The following is a 23,592-nucleotide window of genomic DNA, read 5'->3' on the forward strand; positions in this document are numbered from 1 at the left end:
GACCACAGGAGGTAGTGAGGGCAGTCAGAAAGTGGAACAGGCTACCGCTGGAGGTAGTAAGCTCTCCATCAATGGAAATCTTCAAGCGGAAGCTGGATAAACATATAGCTGGTATGAGTTATGAAAACCTGCACTCGCAGGGGTTGGACCCGATGGCCCTTGAGGTCCCTTCCAAGTCTACCATTCTATAATACTATGATTCCTTCATCAGAAAAATTTTCAAGAAAAAACAACCAATTTTTGTCCTGATGAAGGAGACTGTAGCTCTCTGAAACGCGTCGACCTGAATAAAATGAAATTGAAAGAATCAACATCTGTACTTTCTGGTGACAGCTACTCTTATATCAATTAAAAGAACATGACAGTCCAAAGAACTAGGGCATATTTTTACCCTGCCCATAAAAAAAATGTCAGGCGTCCATGATTTTTTCAAGTCCGAAGAAACTTATATAGATAATTTTGATTGTAATTATCACTTTCCAGTGCACACTGAATGCAACCATAGTCTTCATATTAGCATTATTTGCTGTAGACATGTATAACCTTTATAATCTTATTGATTCATTATGGTTTACCAATTTGTCAGTAAAAAATATTGTTACGTGGGCAACACTAACTGCATGTTGTTTCATATAAGTCATCCAAACAAGGATGCTCAATCATATCAACTTTTCTCTGCAGACGGCTCCTGATCAAAGTGGTTTCAGTGCAAGTATCAGTAGAAAACATCTATACTCCATCATCAGAGTGGAGGAGGTGAGAAACTACAACACACACTTCACCTTAGCCCATGGAAATTATAATCCCACCGTTTTATTTTCACTAATACATTGTGATGTTTTCTTTGAAGGTCACTTATGGTGAAACTAAGGAACAACTCATCAAAATCAGGAATCCCTATGGTAATGAAGAATGGACCGGAAAATGGAATGATAAGTATGATCTAGATTTCTTTGAAATATCATTCATATGTAGATATTCTTACTACAGCTGGCAATAGGCACAGCAAACTGGTCACTCGTTCACCACCACTAGTGTGCATGATGTTTAGCCTTATGCATCATTGTTGGTCCATGTCTAGAGATGGGTTGACCCGCAAATTTTTGGGTTCGGCAGCTCCAGCCAGACTATAAAAAAAAAATTGGTTTGGGATCAGACTTAAACCTGAACATCTGCCCAGATGCCGAACCCCATTTAAGTCTATGAGGGCTCGAACATTGTGCTGTAAATGCTGGTAGAAAGGGCTAGGGGGATTAGAGCGCGGCTGTAACACTGCTTCCAAGTCTGCTCATTAACCCTAGTAAATATTCACTGCTTCCCCCGCCCACCGTCAGTCCCAGCATCTGTGATTGGTTGCAGTCAGACCACGCCCCAACCCTGTGTGACAGCGTCTGTGATTAGTTGGAATCACACATGTTGTCTGCATCCCTATAGTGCTGTAGAAGTAAATAAATAAATTGGCAAAGAGTTATTGAATCATAGATTGTTAAAGTTGGAAGGGACCTCCAGGGTCATCTGGTCCATCCCCTGCTCACTGCAGGATTCACTAAATCATCCCACACAGCTGTCTGTCCTGTCTCTTTTTGAAAACTTCCAATAAAGGGCAACACGCTACCTGTTGTGGAAGCCTGTTCCACTCGTTGATCACCCTGTCAAAAAGTTGTTTCTAATATCTAATCTGTGTCTCCTCTTAACCAGTTTCAGCCCACTGAATAGTGCTGATCCCTCCATAGTGTGACAGTCCTTGAAATATTTGTAGACAGCTATTAGGTCTCCTCTCAATCTTCTTTTTTGCAAGCTAAACATTCCCAAATCCTGTAACCATTCCTCATAGGACATGGTTTGTAGACCTTTCACCATTCTGGCTGCTCTTCTCTGAACTTGCTCCAGTTTGTTGATGTCTTTTTTAAAATGTGGTGCCCAGAACTGGACACAGTATTCTAGATGAGGTCTGACAAAGAAGAGTAGAGGGCAATAATTACTACACTTAATCTAGACTGTATGCTTCTATTAATACATCCCAGAATTGTGTTTGCCTTTTTTGCTGCTGCATCACTGTCATGACTCCTGTGCAGTCTGTGATGTATTAGTATACTCAAGTCTTTTTAACACGTGCTGTTGATTTTCGAGTTTTAGTTTTGTGAATCCTCTCTCTCTCTTCTCTAGTATTAGCGAACTCTCCTTACTGTGTTTCATCAGCAAATTTAATCAGTTTACCCTCAATTCCTTCATTTAAATCATTGATAAAGATGTTGAACAACGCAGGTCCCAGGACAGAGCACTGTGGTAACCCACTTGAGCTATTCTTCCAACTAGATGTGCACCCATTTATGACCACTCTTTGGGTCTGATCACTAATCCAATTATGAATCCACCTAAAGGTCCAGTCACACTAAGCAACTTACCAGCGATCCCAACAACGATAGGGATCGCTGGTAAGTTGCTAGGAGGTTGCTGGTGAGATGTCACACTGCGCCGCTCCAGCGATCCCACCAGCAACCTGACCTGGCAGGGATCGCTGGAGCGTCACTACACAAGTTGCTGGTGAGCTCACCAGCAACCAGTGACCAGCCCCCAGCGCCGCGTGGAAGATGCTGCGCTTGGTAACTAAGGTAAATATCGGGTAACCAACCCGATATTTACCTTGGTTACCACCGCACGGAGCTACACGTGCAGAGAGCAGGGAGCAGCGCACACTGAGCGCTGGCTCCTTGCTCTCCTAGTTACAGCACACATCGGGTTAATTACCCGATGTGTGCTGCAGCTAAATGTACACAGAGCAGGGAGCAGCGCACACTGCTTAGCGCTGGCTCCTTGCTCTCCTAGTTACAGCACACATCGGGTTAATTAACCCGATGTGTGCTGCAGCTAAATGTGCACAGAGCAGGGAGCAGCGCACAATGCTTAGCGCTGGCTCCTTGCTCTCCTAGTTACAGCACACATCGGGTTAATTAACCCGATGTGTGCTGCAGCTAAATGTGCACAGAGCAGGGAGCAGCGCACAATGCTTAGCGCTGGCTCCCTGCTCTCCAAGTTACAGCACACATCGGGTTAATTAACCCGATGTGTGCTGCAGCTACATGTGCACAGAGCAGGAGCCGGCACTGACAGTGAGAGCGGCGGAGGCTGGTAACAAAGGTAAATATCGGGTAACCAAGGACAGGGCTTCTTTGTTACCCGATGTTTACATTGGTTACCAGCCTCTGCAGAAGCCGGCTCCTGCTGCCTGCACATTTAGTTGTTGCTGTCTCGCTGTCACACACAGCGATCTGTGCTTCACAGCGGGACAGCAACAACTAAAAAATGGCCCAGGACATTCAGCAACAACCAACGACCTCACAGCAGGGGCCAGGTTGTTGCTGGATGTCACACACAGCAACATCGCTAGCAACGTCACAAAAGTTGTTCGTTAGCAGCGATGTTGCTAGCGATGTTGCTTAGTGTGACGGGGCCTTAACAGTTGCCTTGTCCAATCTATACTTGGTCATTTTTTTCTTTATGGATGGTATGAGATAGTTTGTTAAAAGCTTTGCTAAAGTCAAGATATACTGTACTATATCTTCTGCATTTCCCTGATCCACCCAGTCAGTGAGAGAAGGAAATTAAGTAGTCTGACATGACTTATTCATTACAATTCATGCTTGCTCTGGTTAATCACTTCATTCTCACCCAGGTACTTTCATGCATATTGTTTGTTCAAAGATCTTTCCTGGTATAGAAGTCAGGCTCACAGGCGTATAGTTTCCTAGGTCCACGTTCTTCCCCCCATATTTTCTTCCCTCCATATTGTGGCACCCAGTGCAGATAAAGCCCCCAGCCTTGGCTGTGTATCAAAATATGAAGGACCCTATGTGGCTTTTAATTATTTAAAATTATTTAAGAATTGTTGCATCCATTAGATGGATAAAAAAACCACGCAATTTTCACGCAATCATGGGTATCTGCGGGTCCGCCTATCACTATTATTGATCTGATCTCTGATATAATATATTGTACTGCACCAGGATTGCAATACATTATTTCCGTCAGTGCTGTATTGACAGAAGCCTCTGAGATCATGCTCCTGTCATACTCTCAAAGGCTTTCCGTAGCTTGTTGACCTGTAAGTCGTTATGATGACCTCGAATAACCTTATCAACGATCAGGCTCTCGCGATGATGTAGCACCCCTGAGCCACTCAGGGCACTACAGGGAACTGCATCCTCATGGGGATGCAGGACCTAGCCTCTGGGACTTGGAACACCAGTGCCAGAAACACCCACACACACCAAAATCCCAGTTACCACTCCACACCAGGGGGCACTGCCTAGTTAAACAAGGGGAGGGCCACCTAGACGGCAGAGCCTGACGTGGGAATTAGTCAGCCTGGTGGGAGGGGACTGCAGTCAGTGAGTCTACAAGAGGTCTGAAGTAGAAGTGAAAGTGGACAGACATGCCTGAGAGCTGAGTCGTGTAATGGTGACCCGGGGGCACAGGAGAGTGGTCGCCAGGGCAGGTACACACGGGTACCGCTGGGACCAGAGCACGCACGGGGCACAGGGCCCTAGGTCAGGTGACAGTTTCAGATGGCCTGGCAAATACCTGCATAATGAGGACACCTTCACAGACTTCACTGACCCACAAATCCGGGGGCATCAGCAGTAAAGCAAGGATCAGGGTTCGGACACATACCAGCCCTACAGAGTCCACACTGCCCGCCGTATGGAGAAGGAGATTGCCACCACAAAGGGACAGTCGGGCCCCAAACACTCCACGTTACGGGGACCCAACCACACTGAGTGCCGGGGACAGAGCAACCGAGTCATCAACTGGCACTGGAAGTACAGGGACCTGAACCATCTGTCCAAGGGTACGGAGTGAGTAGAGACTGTTAATTACAACCCCAGTGTGGTCTCCTTTATTACTCCATCATACCTCCCAGGCTCAGCCCTACCTGCGGCGGGCCTACCACCACAGCTGCCATTACCACCAGCCCTGGGAGTACCCACTTCAGCAGTCGCAGTTTCTAACATTAACCGCAACCCGCAGGTAGGCCCGGCTTCTCACAAGGTGGTGTGACATATTACAGTGGCGTCACACAAATTACTTAAATCTCCCCTGTAAATACTCCCCATTAAAAAGCACCCAGGGCACGGGACCGGGCAAAGGCCACCAAAGTGACATTCCCCAGTGATACACTGCCCAGGAGTACCCCATTCCCTGGGCGACACAATGGCATCACTGGGTCACCAATTGGAGGGAGGCGTACTCCCTCCCGAAGCCCCCTAAATGCTGTGATCAATATCGATCAGGGCATTTAGCAGATTAAACAGCCAGGGATGGCACTCGGACTGTCCCCTTGGGCACCAAAATTCAAGTCCAAATGATAACTATTCTCCCGGATATCTATATTGCTATTATTAACGTATTTGTTATGTCTATCAGACATGCATACAGCTGTTAGGATCCAGGGATTCCTGGTATTAGAAGATTTTAAGGTTAAATATCTACCACACCCATAATTTTTCCCTCTCTCCTACTGAATAAGCAAGCAGTCTCACCGGAGCATGCATAGTTTGGGGTGGGGGGGGGCACAATAGTCACATGTGACTGAAATTATACATCAACTGGACCTTGTTGTCTGTTGTTGCAATGGCATTATTTTCATGTCCTCTCAGGTCTGAAGAGTGGAACAAACTGGATCCTTTAATAAGAAAAGATCTCAACTCTCAGAAAGAAGATGGAGAGTTTTGGTGAGTTGGCAGCTTACACCAAGCAGTTCTCCCCCATGAACAGCGCTTGACATTGCCCCTTTTAGACAGTCTGTTGCCAAATCCATCCTTAAACAGTTGCCTGCTTAATCATTGCCTATCAGGTCTACTTTGGACAATCCCAACTTGTTCCAAGGTCCCTTTTAAATCTACCTAGCTAAGTGCTGCTTAATAATTACATACCACTTCCCCGTCCATACATTAGGTGCTCTAACACGCACCCCCAGGACGGAACATACCACACCTCACATCATTTCCATCCTAAAATTGATTTTTAGGTATGATAAATTTGGAAAATCTGGAAAAATCCATATTTGGTTACTTGCAGGATGCCGTTCTCTGAGTTTGTGAAAGAGTTTACAGAAGTAGAGATATGTGACGTCACCATGAGTGAGATCTGCTGTGGTGACAACTATAAGTGGTGCCTGACCGAATACAATGGGAGCTGGAAAAAAGGAAGCTCGTCTGGAGGGGATACTTCGTCAGGTAAGAACACTTGTATTCCTGATCCATTCCATACATTCCCAGACATTTCTCCAATCGCAGCAAACCATTAACAGCCGCGTTGGGCGCTGCCGAACATTCCTGAACGTAAAATTATTAGGTAAGTGAGGAATTTTACCATATGATCATTTTTATGCAGATTTCTCGCCTCTGAGCTGTCTAAATGTCAATTCTAATTGGATAAAGCAGATCAGGTGATGTGCATTTGTGTAATGAGGGATACGGACTAAAGCGGGCTTTACACGCTACGATTTCACTACAGCGATCTCGTTGGGGTCACGGATTTTGTGACGCACATCCGGCCGCTGTAGCAATGTCGTAGAGTGTGACTTCTAGGAGCGATTTTGGATCGTTGCAAAAACGTCCAAAATCGCTCCTCGTTGACATGGGGGTCCGCTGCCAGTTATCACTGCTGTCGCAGGGGCGAAGTTGTTCCTCGTTCTTGCGGCAGTGCACATCGCTACATGTGACGCCGCAGGAACGAGGAACATCTCCTTACCTGCCTCCGGCCACAATGCGGAAGGAAGGAGGTGGGCGGGATGTTACGTCCCGCTCATCTCCGCCCCTCCGCTTTCATTGGGCGGCCGCTTAGTGACGTCGCTGTGACGCCGAACGGACCGCCTCCTTAGAAAGGAGGCGGTACGCCGGTCACAGCGACGTCGCTATGCAGGTATGTGTGACGGGGGTGCCAGATTTTGTGCGCGACGGGCAGCGATATGCCCGTTTCGCACAAACGATGGGGGTGGGTCGCATGCTAGCGATATCGGGCCGGATATCGCAGCATGTAAAGCCACCCTAAGAATACAACGTTCTTCATTATGGTGTGCAGAATTATTAGGCAGCTTATTCTACTTGAGCAAATTGGGTCACGAAAGATATTTAACTAAAAAGGTCATCAAATTGTTACAAGTCTTACAGAGGGATGTGTGTTGCCCAGGGTTGTGGGGTACTTGGTCCCGGGTGGTGTATATGTCGCGGGCGGAGAAGGGGACGCTGCGCTCTCCCACTGCTCGGGTCCGGCTGCCGCTGCTGCGGCTGCTGCTGCTCGGTGGTGGCTCGAGCGGTGGGCCGGATCCCGGGGACTCGAGCGGCGTTCCTCGCCCGTGAGTGAAAAGGGGATTTTGATTGTGGGGGTTTTGATTATTGTCCGTGACGCCACCCACGGTTGTGGTGATATTGGTGACACCACCGCTGCTCTAGACGGGGATCCCGGGAGCGGTGACAGGGAGCAGCTTGGTTGTTATTTCTCTCCTCCGTGGGTAGGGGGTTGGTTGTCCCGGGGCCCGGTGATGGGGTAGGGATGGATGGCAGGCAGGTTACAGGGCCTGGCGAGGTGCAGGGTCGCGGGGGCAGCGCTGTACCGCACGGCACAGTGGTACTCACTCAGCCAATGATGAGGACACAGTTCTCGGTAAAACACACGGCTGGATGGACGGGTCCAACAGACGGCTGCGGTAGTTTTTCCCCTGACCCTGGTTGGTAGTATAAGTCCTTTCTTTCGCCTCCGTGCACGCTCCTCCTGCGCTCCAGTTTCCAGCTGGCTCCCCGGTTCGGTACCGGTTGGCCACCGCCCAGCCCCGGCTACCTACGGTTCCACCAACTGTCTTCCCGGCTCCCACAGACGGCCACTACCGTCTGCCTCACTCTCTACCCGAGGGTCCTAGGCTCCAACCTAGGCCCCTGTGTGCTTCTGTCTCCCTGCAGACCTCCTCTCTCCTCCCCTGCCTGGACTTGTCTGGGCCTGCTTCCTGCCTCAGGCCAGCTAAACTCCTCGGTGGGCATCTCCATCTCCTGACTCCGCCCACCTGGTGTGTCTGTCTGAGCCCGAGGAAGAAACCAGGTCTCACTGGGGATGTCTGTGTGAACTGCTGGGGGTGTGTTGGTGTTGTTCTCTGTGGCCCCTGGCTTGTCCAGGGCGCCACATATAACTGGGGAAAGTCTCTTGGTGGCCATTGCCCGGTTCCGTGCCCTAGGTGCTTTTTTGAAAAAGGGGTATATTTACAGGGAGATTAAATAAAAGTTTTCACGTGACCCAACTTGCGGTTTGCGGCTATGTGGATGGAGCCGCCGTTGCACAGTTTTCACTAATGGGGCTGGTGTTAGTGGCAGCCTGGATGTTAGGCCCTCCGCAAGCAGGGCCAGGCACCAGAGGATAGGTGATGTAGATGGCTGTTGAAAGAAGATGTCGCGCCAAGGGATATAGGGTACTCGGTCCCGGGCAGTGTCTCTCTTGGGAATGTCACTGTGGTGACCATTTTCCGGTTCCGTGCCCTGGGCCCTTTATATAATGGTGTGTATTTACAGGGGATTTAGGTGAGTGTTCATACGTGACGCCACTTGCGGTGTTGCGGATATATGTGCCACCCCCGTGCCAGGAGCCGGCGCTGCTCGGATTTGGGGCCTATGGTACGGCTCGAGGGGTTCCCCGGACCCGGGGGTCGTGCAGACACTCCGAATAAAAGGGGGCCGTATTTGTACGGGATTGATTGTAGAATGTCTGTGATGCCACGCACGGTGTGTGGTGAGGTGGGACACCACCGCTGCTGTTGTGGGATACCCGGGGGAGATGGAATGGCAGCCGGATGTTAACCCCTCCGTGGGTAGGGATGGTTGCCCCGGGGCACAGTGTCTCTGTGCAGGGTTTGGTGACAGCAGGGCCTTGCACGCCCAGATAAACCAGGGGATAGTTGGTTACTCACAATTGAATGAATCACACGAGTCTTTTGGTAAACCACGGTGCTGGTGGCCGGCCGCCACGGCCGGTTGTACTCTGGTCCTCTCACCCGGGCTGGTGATCTCTGTCCTTTCCTCTGCACTGTTTTTTGTATTGTGAGCTGCCTGGTTTGGAACTCAGGAGTCCGCTCCTGGCTTTCTGTGTGCCTAAGGAGCCGTGCCCGCAGACGCTGACCCGTGGGATCTATGGGCCCTGGCGGTTGCCCTATCCTTCTCTGTGGGTGGTTGTCTGCTTTTGGGACTTTGGTTGGGACAGGACCTGTAATCCTGCCCTCAATCGGTTAATTAGCTAGGCCGCTGGTTTTGGTCCTGGCTTCAGGATCCGAGTACCCCCTCTGTGCACGGTTTCCGGTCGGGTCTCTGGTGTCAGTACTGGTGGGCTCCAACCCTTCTCCGGTCCTCCTCGGATCTGCCGAGCTGTCTTCCCGTATCCCGCTGATGGAGACCACCGTCTGCCACCAAGCCAAGGTACCAGGGCTCCGACCCTGTCATCGTTCAACTTGAACTTCCTCTGCTGGAGCTACATCTAGCTCCAGCCCACACTCCTCTCCACTTGAACTCAAAGCTAAACACTCTGTTTTTTTTCCCACCCCAGACTGTCTAGACCTCTGGTCCCGCCCACTGGTGTGCCTGTTTTTCCCTAAGCGGGTAGACTAGGGTTTCAGGTCGGCTGTATGTCACCTAGGTGAGGGAAGGTGTATATATGTGGAGCTGCCGCTGCAGAATGTCTCTACTGGGGCTGGAGTGAATTGCAGCCTGGATGGTAGAACCTCCGCAAGCACGGCCGGGCCCCAGAGGATAATTGATGTGACAGGTGTCGGAAGAAGGTAGTCCACACAGAGGTATAGTGCAACTGGTTTTTACTCACTGTTGGTTGATCGTAACAGGTTACCCGAGACCGGCTGGTTTCACCTTTGGGTCCCCTTCATCCCAGTGCCAGTTCAGTACTCTGGTACCTTCTTCCCCTGCACCTGTCTCTGGTAAATGGGTCCCCGTGGCATAGAGCAACTGGGGGTCCCCGTTCGGTGGTTTGTCCACTTCTGTCCGCCTGACGGTAGCGTGAACCCTGTGGGGTTGGAGTCTCTGGTCATGTCCCCGGTTCTTCCTTTACTACTGAGTCTTCAGATTCTTAGGGTCAGCAAGGTCCTTGATGGTCCCCTCGATGAGCAGGTGTTAACAGGTCGGCTTGAAGCTCTTTCCTGTCCTAGGGTCCTGTACCCCTTCGGTGCGTAGTCCCGGAGTACTCCACCATACTCCACCGGCGGCAACTACTCTTCTGGGTACCAGGATACCGTTAACCTGAGTCAGGACGTCCCTTCGCTTCCACCTTCACTCCTCTCCTGCTACTGTCAACTCACACTGACTACTCTCCACAGTCTGCCCCTCCCACCTAGTCAACTAGTGGACTCGTCTGGCTCCACCTCTAGGCAGCAATCCATTGGTCCGACCCTAGCTATGTACCATTGTATGGGGGATTGTTAGGGAAAACTGAGATTACCTGGGTTTTTGGTGTTACCAGCACTGGTCTACCAGGGCCCTAGGGGGTAGGCCATGCATCCTTGTGGGATTGCAGAACCTTGCGCTACATTCCAGCACATCCTTGGGCTGCAAGTGAAACTGGTTACACTTTTATTTTTTTTTTTCAACAGATAAACATAACAGGTCTTCCCACGCAGGGGAGGTTCATCACTTTAACGTTTAAATAACTGGAGTACCCCTCCCTGCACCCACCACCCAAAGATCCTGGTCACAGAACCCTTTAACACTAGAACTACTGAGGTAGTCATTTTGACTACTTTGCACCATGTATTTCTATATAGGTGTCACGAGTCCAGTAGTTCTAGTGTTAAGGAGACAAGTCACCGGTTCCGTTAGTGACCAGGTCCGGACCCTCTTTGTCCCGGACCTTTCCTGCACCCGACCTCTACTTGGTGGCGATGCTTAACAGGGTCCACTGGTGGGTGTACTCTGGTGGCGTACAACTGGTGCAACTTTTTACAGGTTAAGAGCTTTTGGCTGCTGCCAGTCCTACAGCCTGGGGTCCATTTTTATCAAACATAACTGGTAACTTTTTCTTTTTGAGGAACAGTTCAAACAACAAAACAAACAAACTGGTAGCATAGCACTTATCATCTACCAGGGTGCTGGATAGGGACCATCTGGGTCACTTGGTCTACTGGGATCAGCACTTAGAGTCTGCGTGCACTAGTGGTGGCAGCTGGGGGACTGGTACTGAAGTGGGAGTTGTTCCTCTGCAACGATCTCTACTGGCACATAGAGTTGCATCTGGGAACCGACCTCACACTGTGAAAGTAGACTGGGCTATAGGTTGTTTGTTCAAATGTAATAAGATTATCTGTGTATGAAAATAATCAAAATATAGATGTCATTGCATAATTATCTGTGTGTCTATATGTCAATCGCAGAGATGCCATAATATGATTCTAAGCTGTATGTTCAAGAAAGAGTTAACCAAGGACGAGTGCACAGATGTACAAACAATGAACAGAGAAGGTATTCATGCTTATCAGTAGTTTCACACAAAGGAGGAATGTATTATCTGTGGGATGAAATTTGGGTTTCTCTATCCCTACGCATCTCCCTATACTGCTTCGATGTGTGAGAAAACACAGATTGATACTTTTGTACATGTCTGAAGGTTGAAATGTAATACTAATATCTGATCTATGGAATACACGAGTCAGACGCCTATACTGGCTCAAAGAGTGAACACAGTTTCTGTGGTCATTGCTTCTGAGTTATTTATTATATCTGCGTAGATAGTTAATTTGGACCCATCCTTTGGATTTGCCCCGAACAAAGACTCCATTAGCAGTCTTACTTAAATTTCTCCCTTGACAACACCAGGCCGGGAACGGGGCAATAGCAGGCTTGTACACAGGTTCCTCTGGCTTGGGTGCCCAGATGTCGGATACCATGTACCTTGTTAGCATAACATGGAGGAATTCGCCCCCCGCACACGGTACCCATTCCAGCCTGGAGATCAGGCCTGCCGAGTCCCCGACAGCGACTGGGACAGTACCTGGGGACAGTCATGAGCACTGGTGGCAGCCTCTTCTGTGGCTCTTGATGACGTCATCGCCTGGGCTGCCCTCCCTGGATCAGATGGTGCTTGCTCCTTCTCCAGCAAAGAAGGTGATGAGACTGCTTCTGGTCTAGCAGGGGAAGCTGGTGCCACTTTGCCCTTCTCCAGCGGAGAAGGTGATGCGACCACTTCTGGTCTCTCTGGCGGTGACATGGCCTGGTCGAGGATGGATCCCGATAGCTGGGTCGGTGCAGCCTGGTCAAGCAGTGCTCCACTTTCTTGAGCCCGCATGGCTGCCACCACCTCCGTCATCTCCGCCTTCCACTCCTTGACTTGCTGCAGGTGTTCCGCTCGCAGAGTCCAGCACAGCTGCTGGCCTCCACCTCTAGCCTCTCCGCGGTCCAGGTCCCTGGTTGACCTGGGGCACTGGCACAATCCCCTGGAGCAGACATGTTGCTGGATAAAGTTCTGAAGGTATTCTGGTAAAAGGGCCTCCAGGCTCCCTGCTTCCGGTTTCGTTTCACATTCCGGATACTGCTAGGGGACAGAGCTTTCTTTTCATGCCTTTTAGTGTGCTGTGGCGCAGTTATTTTTCACAGCAAAATGACAGCAGTTTTTCAACAATAAAGTACAGTCCATAAAACACAGTCTTTAAGGCACATGTCACCCGGTTTGACCGGGTCCAGTTCAATCCTGTTTGTGACATCAGGAAAAAGGGATGTCGCGCCCAGGGATATGGGGTACTCGGTCCCAGCCGGCCTCAGGTAACCTGTTACCATCAACCAGCAGTGAGTAAAAACCAGTTGCACTATACCTCTGTGTGGACTACCGTCTTCCGACGCCTGTCACATCACCCATCCTCTGGGGTGCAGCTGTGCTTGTAGAGGGCCTATCATCAAGGCTGCAATTAACACTAGCCCCAGTAGTGACATTCTGCAGCGGCGGCTCTTCATATATAGCTGCAACACCGCAAGTGGCGTCAAATATGAACACTAACCTAAATCCCCTGTAAATACCCCCCTTTACAGAAAGGGCCCAGGGCACGGAACCTGGCAACGGCCACCACTGTGACATTCCCAAGAGAGACACTGCCTGGTTTCACCTTTGGGTCCCCTTCGTCCCAGTGCCAGTTCAGTACTTTGGTACCTTCTTTCCCTGCACCTCTCTCTGGTAAATGGGTTCCCGTGGCGTATAGCAACTGGGGGTCCCCATTCGGTGGTTTGTCCACTTCTTTCTGCCTGACAGTAGCGTGAACCCTGTGGGGTTGGAGTCTCCGGTCCTGTCCCCGGTTTTCCCTTTACTACTGAGTCTTTGGATTCTTAGGGTCACCAAGGTCCTTGATGGTCCCCTCGCTGTGCAGGTGTTAACAGGTCGGCTTGAAGCTCTTTCCTGTCCTAGGATCCTGTACCCCATTAGTGCGTAAAAAGAGTCACCCCTTGGCTGGGCCCTTCCCGGAGGGATATCTGGCTGGTTTCTGTGTTGAGACTTCTAACAGAGGCTCCACGGACCTTTTTTGATTTGCATATTTCCCAGGGGGCAATGCACCTAGGATTTCACTGTCTTGAGCGCCCTCGCTGGCTGCTGGCAGTGTTTTCTCTGGCTGGTCTCCCCGAGATCAGTGATTGTTTTGCAGATACTGATCATGGCAGAACTGTGTCCTGAAACAGTCAGTATGATTATCTAGCCTACTACAGGCCCTATCTCAGTCTGAAGCATTTTGGAGCCAAAATGTGGTGAGGTGCGTGGACGGCGGCGCAGTAGGCCTTGGTTTTCTTACCGTCTGTTCTGGACAAACAATCATTGAATACGGATGGATAAGGGTCCCCCCCCGGCAGGTGAAAGATATCAGAGATGAGCAAGGCTTGACTCTTCAGCGATGTCCATCACCTCTCATGTTAGGTCAACGTCTCTTCCATCTTTCAGCAGCGCTCCTGTCACGGTCGTCTCCCTGTTTTTGGAGACTAGTGACAGCCTCTCATCTCTATTAGGTTATTTACTTTTAAATTTGATTTTGTTTCCTTCGGTACCTATATGGTTAATGTCAGTATTTCTGCTGGTAGCTTCTCCAGCAGTCACTAGCTGAGTTTGTCAGCTACAGTAGCTTTGTAGTCACGCCCTTTAGGTTTAAATAGAGGTATTACCCAGCAATCTCTGCTGAAGATACAAAACCATTTGTTCTCTGACCGCATTGGTGTAAGGATCTGCGAAGGCTTGTTCCTGCATTTGGACTTTATCCTTTGTTGTTTTCCCCTGTTCATCTTTCCTTTCCCTGTGTGTATTATTGCAGCGGTGGAGCCAGCGTCTGCCACCAACCAACGCACTACTCAGGGCCACTACAGGGCTTTTCTTAGGGGCTCAGTTTCCTGTTTGACAACAGTTAAGACCAGTGGCGTAACTAGAGTTTGATGGGCCCTGGTGCAAAATTTGGACCAGGGCCCCCCTCCATGTACACCGACACTTAGGGTACGGGATAATGATGCTGACACTTGGCTTTTACCCAGAGCACTCTGCTTTCCCATGATCTGATATCCATCTTATCCTCAGCACCCAGCTTTCCCATGCTCTGTCACACATCTTTCCCTCAGCACCCAGCTTTCCCATATCAGAGCATGGGAAAGCTGGGTGCTGAGAGATGTATAGCAGAGCATGGGAAAGCTGGGTGCTGAGGGAAAGAGCCTTCACACCTCAGCACAAAACATTCCCATCCCATACTTGTATCTTTGTCCCCCCTCGTACATAGTTCTCCAAATACTATAATGGCCCCCACATAGCCTTCCATATAGTATAAAGGGTCCCACATAACCGTTCATATATTAGAATGCACTTCCATAGTCCTCCATGTATTATAATACATTTTCCATAGTTCTCCATATTTTATACTGCACAACATAGTCCTGCCTGTTTTATAATGCACCCCCACAGACCATGTATAAACTAGCCTCCATAGTCCTCCATATATTATAATGTAGCCCCCATAGTCCTATATGTATTATAATGCAGCCCCATGAATCATATTGTATTATGCAGCCCCATACTCCTCCATGTATAATGCACCCCTATAGTCCATGTATAAGGTGTCCTTCATGTTTATTATGCAGTCCCATAGACCTCCATGTATCATGCAGCCAGCACCCCCAGGCCTCCATGTATCATGCAGCCAGCCCCCCAGGCCTCCACGTGTCATGCAGCCAGCTTGCCCCGGGGCCTCTACGTGTCATGCTGCTAGCCCAGCCCCCCAGCCCCACCAGGTGTCATGCAGCCAGCCCCACAGGCCTCCATGTGTCATGCAGCCAGCCCCCCAGGCCTCCATGTGTCATGCAGCCAGCCCCACCAGGTGTCATGCAGCCAGCCCCACAGGCCTCTATGTGTCATGCAGCCAGCCCCACCAGGTGTCATGCAGCCAGCCCCCCCAGGGCCTCTATGTGTCATGCAGCCAGCCCCACCAGGCCTCCATGTGTCATGCAGCCAGCCCCCCAGGCCTCCATGTGTCATGCAGCCAGCCCCACCAGGTGTCATGCAGCCAGACCCCCAGGCCTCTATGTGTCATGCAGCCAGCCCCACCAGGTGTCATGCAGCCAGCTCCCCAGGCCTCTATGTGTCATGCAGCCAGTCCCACCAGGTGTCATGCAGCCAGCCCCCCCAGGGCCTCTATGTGTCATGCAGCCAGCTTGCCCCGGGGCCTCTACGTGTCATGCTGCCAGCCCCCCAGCCCCACCAGATGTCATGCAGCCAGCCCCACCAGGTGTCATGCAGCCAGCCCCCCAGGCCTCCATGTGTCATGCAGCCAGCCCCCCAGGCCTCCATGTGTCATGCAGCCAGCCCCACAGGCCTCTATGTGTCATGCAGCCAGCCCCACCAGGTGTCATGCAGCCAGCCCCACCAGGCCTCCATGTGTCATGCAGCCAGCCCCACCAGGTGTCATGCAGCCAGCCCCACCAGGCCTCCATGTGTCATGCAGCCAGCCCCACAGGCCTCTATGTGTCATGCAGCCAGCCCCACCAGGTGTCATGCAGCCAGACCCCCAGGCCTCTATGTGTCATGCAGCCAGCCCCACCAGGTGTCATGCAGCCAGCCCCCCAGGCCTCTATGTGTCATGCAGCCAGTCCCACCAGGTGTCATGCAGCCAGCCCCCCCAGGGCCTCTATGTGTCATGCAGCCAGCCCCACCAGGTGTCATGCAGCCAGACCCCCAGGCCTCTATGTGTCATGCAGCCAGCCCCACCAGGTGTCATGCAGCCAGCCCCCCAGGCCTCCATGTGTCATACAACCAGCCCCCCCAGGCCTCCATGTGTCATGCAGCCAGTCCCACCAGGTGTCATGCAGCCAGACCCCCAGGCCTCTATGTGTCATGCAGCCAGCCCCACCAGGTGTCATGCAGCCAGCCCCCCAGGCCTCCATGTGTCATGCAACCAGCCCCCCCAGGCCTCCATGTGTCATGCAGCCAGTCCCACCAGGTGTCATGCAGCCAGCCCCACAGGCCTCTATGTGTCATGCAGCCAGCCCCACCAGGTGTCATGCAGCCAGCCCCCCAGGCCTCCATGTGTCATGCAGCCAGCCCCCCAGGCCTCCATGTGTCATGCAGCCAGCCCCACAGGCCTCTATGTGTCATGCAGCCAGCCCCACCAGGTGTCATGCAGCCAGCCCCCCAGGCCTCCATGTGTCATGCAGCCAGCCCCCCAGGCCTCCATGTGTCATGCAGCCGGCCCCCCAGGCCTCCATGTGTCATGCAGCCAGCCCCACAGGCCTCTATGTGTCATGCAGCCAGCCCCACCAGGTGTCATGCAGCCAGCCCCCCAGGCCTCCATGTGTCATGCAGCCAGCCCCCCCAGGGCCTCTATGTGTCATGCAGCCAGCCCCACCAGGTGTCATGCAGCCAGACCCCCAGGCCTCTATGTGTCATGCAGCCAGCCCCACCAGGTGTCATGCAGCCAGCCCCCCAGGCCTCCATGTGTCATACAACCAGCCCCCCCAGGCCTCCATGTGTCATGCAGCCAGTCCCACCAGGTGTCATGCAGCCAGACCCCCAGGCCTCTATGTGTCATGCAGCCAGCCCCACCAGGTGTCATGCAGCCAGCCCCCCAGGCCTCCATGTGTCATACAACCAGCCCCCCCAGGCCTCCATGTGTCATGCAGCCAGTCCCACCAGGTGTCATGCAGCCAGCCCCCCCCCCCCCCGGGCCTCTATGTGTCATGCAGCCAGCTTCCCCCGGGGCCTCTACGTGTCATGGAGCCAGCAAAATAACAAAAAACAAGTACAATACCTCTCTTCTCCTTCCGACCCCTGCGACCGCGGTAGTTACGCCCCTGCCCCCATATGTCACACACCCTGCTCCCCATACAGCCTGCACCCCCATATCACACACACACACACTACACCCCCATATGTCACACACCCTGCCCCACATAACTCACCCTGCCTGTACCCCAAATTACCCCTCTCAAAGACTCTGCACCCCTTCACATGCTTCTGTCGCAGTCTGCACTCACCCTGCAGCCCCCCTCCCCCTCACGTCCCCTCTTTTCTCATTACCAGTCATGTGTCCAAAGTATCGTCTCCTGCTTTCTCCCCGGCAATCCTGTGTCTCCTCCCACAGTCACATGGGCATGACATCATCGCAGGTCCTGCAGGATGGATTCCGTCTGCCGTGCAGGAGCAGTCCTGCTCTGCTGCAGGTCAGGAACGCCTGGTGGCCTCTCCAGGTCAGGGGCCCCTATGCCCCCTGCTGACACCGGGCTCCCCTGACTCACAGGCCGGCCCCCTAACAGTCGCGCAGTCGGCCACTACATAGTGGCACTACACATAGGGGCCCGGCAGCCGGCTCTGCAGAGCGGCTGCCGGGCCCCTTTAACCCCGCGGGCCCGGTCGCAGTGGCGACCTCTGCGACCGCGGTCGTTACGCCCCTGGTTAAGACTATCTAGGGCCTGGTTAGAAGCGTAGGATCAGCGGCAGGTGAGTGCAGGACTAGAGCTAACGTCCACCGTTGTTATTGTGTCCTTGATGTTTCCCCCCTACCTGTTGTACTGTTTGTATTTTTGCCATGCGTCCAGACTTTGCTTGGTCTGAACGCGTCCGCCACGTGTGAAAGCGTGACATTTCCCAGCAGAAATCTTCTTTCTTCTAGCTAGGATCTGATCACGGGCACTATCAGCTCCCCTCTGCCGCTGCAGAAAATACAATGTTTATATGTCTGCAGACTCAAATATGCTGGTGAGCCGGTACAGGGGCGTGCCATCCGCATCTTTAGCCAGATACATATTTCTGGTCATGGGCAATGGCGGCTGTCAATAGGATCATACGGCAATGGGAATCTGTCAGTAGGATCAACCCTCCGAAACTCATTTATATGTAAGCAAAACATGGATTTCCCCGGAAAAAGAAATCGGATCGCATTTGTCAAGGTGTCACTTTATTCAGCCTCCTATGACTTATATGTCCATATAAATGGCTTAGGAGGGTTCAGCCTACCGACACCTCACCTTTAACTATAGTACAGATATGTAGTAATAATAAATAATACTGATATATGTCTCATGTAGTAAATTTCCCTTTTACAGACATGTTTTGGATGAACCCTCAGTACCCCATCACACTGAAAGCTCCAGATGGTGACACCAGCAAGAAGTGTCGGATTGTTGTGTCTCTGATGCAAAAGGATCGAAGGAAGTTAAAATTTAGATATAAAGCTTACATTGTCCCGGGGTTCTATATATATGAGGTTGCTATTACTTTTATATTAGTAATATAATTAATATTCATACATGTAAATGTTGAAGGTTACAATTTAAGAAGTTCAATCCATATCTCTTCCATGTATCCTCAACCCCTTGAATGTGCATTTTGTTCGCATGGTTTCGCCATCAGGATCATCAGGGTTAAACACTAGGAAATATTCAGAAGTGTGGCTTTTCAGAAGGCTTCCAGTGCATTCCCTATGAACAATACTTTTTACCACTTGTTGTCTCTGCAGTTTAAATATTTAGTTAGTCAGATCTTCACCCAGGAAAAGTCAATTACAATGTTCACAGTAAAGAGAGGACGGAGCATTGCCCCCCCTCCCCCCCCCGGGGCATTTGCGGAGGCCGGCATGACCCCTGATTGGTGGGGAGGTCAGGGTGTCATGGGTGGGGGAGGGGGAGTGAGCCCGTTTTGAAAGGATTGGATGGCCAAAGGGGAGGAGCGGCACTTTCCCGCTCCCCTGGCTGAAGGAAGAGTCGCAGCCACCTTACCTGCGGCAATGGAGTCGGTGGAACAAATCCTGGAGCGGCTGAGAGCGGCGGCAGGCGACCGTCCTCCAGGCTGGCTGCAGGCGTCTGTGCAGGGACTCATCGGAGGGAGTCTGGAGGCGGTGGGGGCTCCCCCCCCACGTGAGCGGCGCCTCCGTAGATCCAGACCGCCGGAGCGGTTATCCCCTGAGGTGACTCCCCGGGCCCAGCGACGCACTAGAAGCCCCTCCGGGGACCCTCCAGGCCGGGCGCCATGTGCAAAAAAGTCCAGCAGGCCCCGGTCTGGGAGGAATTCAAGAGTGCGGCCGGGTCCAGCGGTGGAGAGCAGGCCTCTGCTGGAGTTGGGGGCGGGGCCTGCTCCCACTGTGTCAACGGTGGATGTCGGAGCTGCGGCGGGGCGCTCTGGTGATGTGCCTGCCGAGCGCCCTGAGCCCTGTCTGCAGTGGAGGACTGATGAGGGGGCGGGCCCCAGCGGAGGGGGCGGATCAAGACGGCTGGGATCGGTAGTGCACCGGGCCTGGCGCGCAGGGCCCTCATCAGCAGAGGCCCGGAATGACGGGGGGGCCCCGTGGAGTGGGATGGGGGAACTGCGTCGGCAGGATCCGGAGGACCGCAGACAGCCCCCTGTTGCAGCCGGCTGGGGGGGCGGACAGCAGCCACAGGATCAGCTCCTGGAGGGATCGTCCGGCCCTGCAGCAGCAGGGGCCAACGGCGGCGAAGCGGAGGTGCGGAGCCGGGAGTCTACAGAGCAGCCGGAGGGACGTCAGGAGTCTGGTGGTCCGGCTGGCGGGGCCTCTACTCTCGTGCAGCCCGGTGAGTATGCTTCTATGTCTTGTTTAAAATGTACTCACAGCAAAAAAGGGGCAACCAGTCCAGTTAGCCCAGGCCAACACATCTAATGCACAAACAGGATGCAGACAAGCCTCTCAACATGATGGACACTTCACAGGTGCAAGGTAAATTGCACACCAGTGGCGCGCATAGGGCACTGTTCACACTTGTATGCGCATGGTGTCCAGCCAGCAACCTATTACCACGCCCTTACTATTAGATTAGGCGGGTTACTCGGACACTACTCACTGCAGCACGCAAGGGACAGAAATTCCACTATGCACGGCCGTATTAAGAGGCCCGGCTGCACCCCGCATAGTCAAAGTGCAAAAAATACATATAAAATATATGTGAGGTATTAGTTTGTAAATTGGCCAATGTACGTAAGCCCACAATCCTCATCACGGATCCTCACGCTTGCGGGTCCCTACACTGATAAATATCAAAAATAGCAACAAAAAGAGGAGATAAAAACTCCCCCAAAAATGTATTATAAAATGTACTCACAGCAAAAAAGGGGCAACCAGTCCAGTTAGCCCAGGCCAACACATCTAATGCACAAACAGGATGCAGACAAGCCTCTCAAAATGTCTTGTTTGTCTGCCCAGTATTGTCAGGTCCAGAACGCAAGGGGGGATGTAGGTCACCCAGGGTTTAGTCAGGGGATACCCGTGGGGGGTGGAGGATATGTGTCAGGAAGGGGGGAGCTGGGAGAGCTTATTGGTTGCGTGCGTACGTTGCTGGAGCGGATTGGGGGGGCAAGGGAACACTCAGGGCCAGTGGGGGCTTGGATTAATCCACCTGTCCTGGGCATTAGTGAAACGCCGGTTGCAGGTATTTCTTCCCCGGTGTCGGTTCAGACGGAAAAGAATAAGGAGGACAGGCTTCATTTAGACGATCGGGCGCGGGGCGAGGTTTTCGTCTGTTTCGAGGGCCCCTTGGGTTCCCATCTTAAGACAGAGGTGAGGGAGAAGATCTGGAAGGATGAATACGCAGAGATCTTCTCCCTGCTGCCGTTGGCGAAATTTAATTTGGACAAAGGAAAAAAGGATGATAGCAAGAAAGAGGATGAGAAGAAGCGGCGATGGCGCTTGATCCCTCAGACATTCACTAATTGGTTACAGGCTTTTGCTATTTTGGCGAGTGTGATAGGCGAAAAGGCGCCGGAGAACTGTTCACATTTGTTTTGCTATATGGACTCTATTGGTGAGGCGTACAGGGTGTATGGGGGACAGACGTGGCTTAGGTATGACGAACAGTTTCGTCAGCGGAAGGCCGTTCGACCTTCTATTAGATGGGACCAAAAGGATATCGGGTTGTGGTTGCGGGTTATGGCGCCGTCGAGGTATGGCCAGCCCTTTCAGGGCGGGGCCGGGTCGGCCGGCCAGTCTGGAACGCAGGGTGCCGGTAGTCAACAAGGTCAGGGGGGATCGCAAAAGCCCGGCGTGTGTTGGCAATTCAATGAGGGGCAATGCAAGTTCGGGGCCACATGCCGTTTCAAGCACCTCTGTACCCATTGTAATGGGACCTCACATGGGGCGGCAAAGTGCTTTAAGAAAGGCAAATCCAAGCCCGGCACAACTCATACCCAAGGGTCTGACGCCGGTGAGCTTAGCCGCGATGCTTCCGTACCTAAATAGGTACCCTGATAGGGAGAAAGCTGAAGTTTTGCGGTTGGGATTTGGGGAGGGTTTCAGAATTCCGGCTCCCGATTTTGATGTGCCGGCGGCGACGAAGAACCTTTTGTCAGCTTACCAGCATTCGGCGGTCGTGGCGGAAAAATTAGGCAAGGAAGTGGGTTTGGGGAGGATGGCGGGGCCGTTCCAGGCCCCTCCTTTTCCCGATCTGGTGGTCTCGCCGCTGGGGGTGGTGCCAAAAAAGGAGCCGGGAAAATTCCGGCTGATTCACCATCTGTCTTACCCAAGAGGTAGGTCGGTAAATGACGGGATACCGGCTGAACTGTGTTCGGTGGTATATACGTCATTTGATGAGGCCACAAGATGGGTAAAAAAATGTGGAAAGGGGGCACTTATGGCTAAGACAGATATTGAATCAGCTTTTCGGCTCTTGCCAGTGCATTCAGATTGTGTCCGGTTGTTGGGTTGCTTTTGGGAGGGGGCGTATTTTGTAGATCGCTGTTTGCCCATGGGGTGCTCAATCTCATGCGCATTTTTCGAAACGTTTAGTTGCTTTTTGGAGTGGGTTGTTCGGGACGTTTCAGGCTTGTCAGCATTGGTACATTACCTCGATGACTTTTTGTGTGTAGGTCCTGCCGATTCGGCGCAGTGTGCCGGGATCTTGGCAACTATGGAGTGGGTTGCGGACCGCTTTGGGGTCCCCTTGGCGCCTGAAAAAACTGTGGGACCGACTACTAGTTTAAGTTTTTTGGGCATTGTAATCGATTCAGTGGCCTGGGAAGTCCGGCTTCCTGAGGACAAGGTTGCGGCCATGAGGGACGAGGTGGCAAGGGCACGGCGGGTAAAGAAACTGCAATTAAGGGAAGTGCAGTCCCTACTGGGAAAACTTAACTTTGCTTGTCAGGTGATGCCAATGGGCCGGATTTTTTCGCGACGACTTGCCAGGGCAACGGCGGGGGTGCTTGCTCCGCACCATTACGTTCGGTTATCGGCAGAACACAAAGCGGACTTAGCAGTTTGGGGACAGTTTTTGGAGCATTACAACGGTCGTTCCCTGCTCATGGAGGATGTAGTGGACAATTTTGACCTGGAGTTGTTTACGGATGCGGCGGGCAGTTCAGGTTTCGGAGCTTTCTTCCAGGGTCAGTGGTGTGTGGGTCGGTGGCCGGACAACTGGACGGCTGAAGGCTTGACAAAGAATGTGGCGCTATTGGAAATTTTTCCAATAATGGTGGCACTTCATCTTTGGAGAGACCAGTTGGCAAACAAGAAGATTCGTTTTAACTGTGACAACATGGGGGTGGTGCTGGCGATTAATCAGTTTTCGGCGTCCTCTCCTCCGGTCGTTCGGGTGTTACGGGAATTGGTATTGGTTTGTCTGCAAATTAACGCATGTATTACGGCGGCTCATGTGCCAGGTGTTCAGAACCTAATAGCTGATTCCCTCTCTCGTTTTCAGTGGGATCGGTTCCGGGTTTGCGCACCAGAGGCAGAGTCCAGCGGGTTGGAGTGCCCAGCACACCTTTGGAACGTGGTCTTCGGGTAGCGGGACCGCTAATTCGGGCGTCCTTGTCGGGTAACACGTGGACAGCATATCAGGCAGCATGGGGGCTTTGGGAGCAATGGTTGCAGGGTGGGGATTTTTCTGAAGAGGATCAGTTGGGAATATTGTTGGAAAAGTTGGGGGAAGTGGCGGTAGCAGGGTGGTCAGTTACGAAGGCAAATCGTTTCATGGCAGGGTTAGCATTTGGTTTCCGGTTACGAGGGTTACGGGATTTAACTAAGTGTTTTTTGGTTGTCCAGGCGTTGAGGGGTTTTCGCAGAGGACGAAAGCTACTGGATGGTAGACGACCAGTGTCATTCGGATT

At 52.1% G+C, this 23,592-nt stretch overlaps 1 protein-coding gene across 1 annotated transcript in view; it reads left to right on the forward strand.

The window, feature by feature from the left end:
* Positions 1-23,592, forward strand: part of LOC142294903 (calpain-2 catalytic subunit-like) — a 62,709-nt gene that overhangs the window by 28,647 nt on the left and 10,470 nt on the right. Inside the window, exons 6-10 of the mRNA XM_075337967.1 lie at positions 682-756; positions 851-936; positions 5,658-5,732; positions 6,079-6,236; positions 18,588-18,748. Coding sequence (XP_075194082.1) covers positions 682-756; positions 851-936; positions 5,658-5,732; positions 6,079-6,236; positions 18,588-18,748 — 555 coding nt within the window. The remainder of the gene's footprint in view (positions 1-681; positions 757-850; positions 937-5,657; positions 5,733-6,078; positions 6,237-18,587; positions 18,749-23,592) is intronic.

This window comes from Anomaloglossus baeobatrachus, chromosome 3 (assembly GCF_048569485.1).
Source record: "Anomaloglossus baeobatrachus isolate aAnoBae1 chromosome 3, aAnoBae1.hap1, whole genome shotgun sequence".
Taxonomy (NCBI): Eukaryota; Metazoa; Chordata; class Amphibia; order Anura; family Aromobatidae; genus Anomaloglossus; species Anomaloglossus baeobatrachus.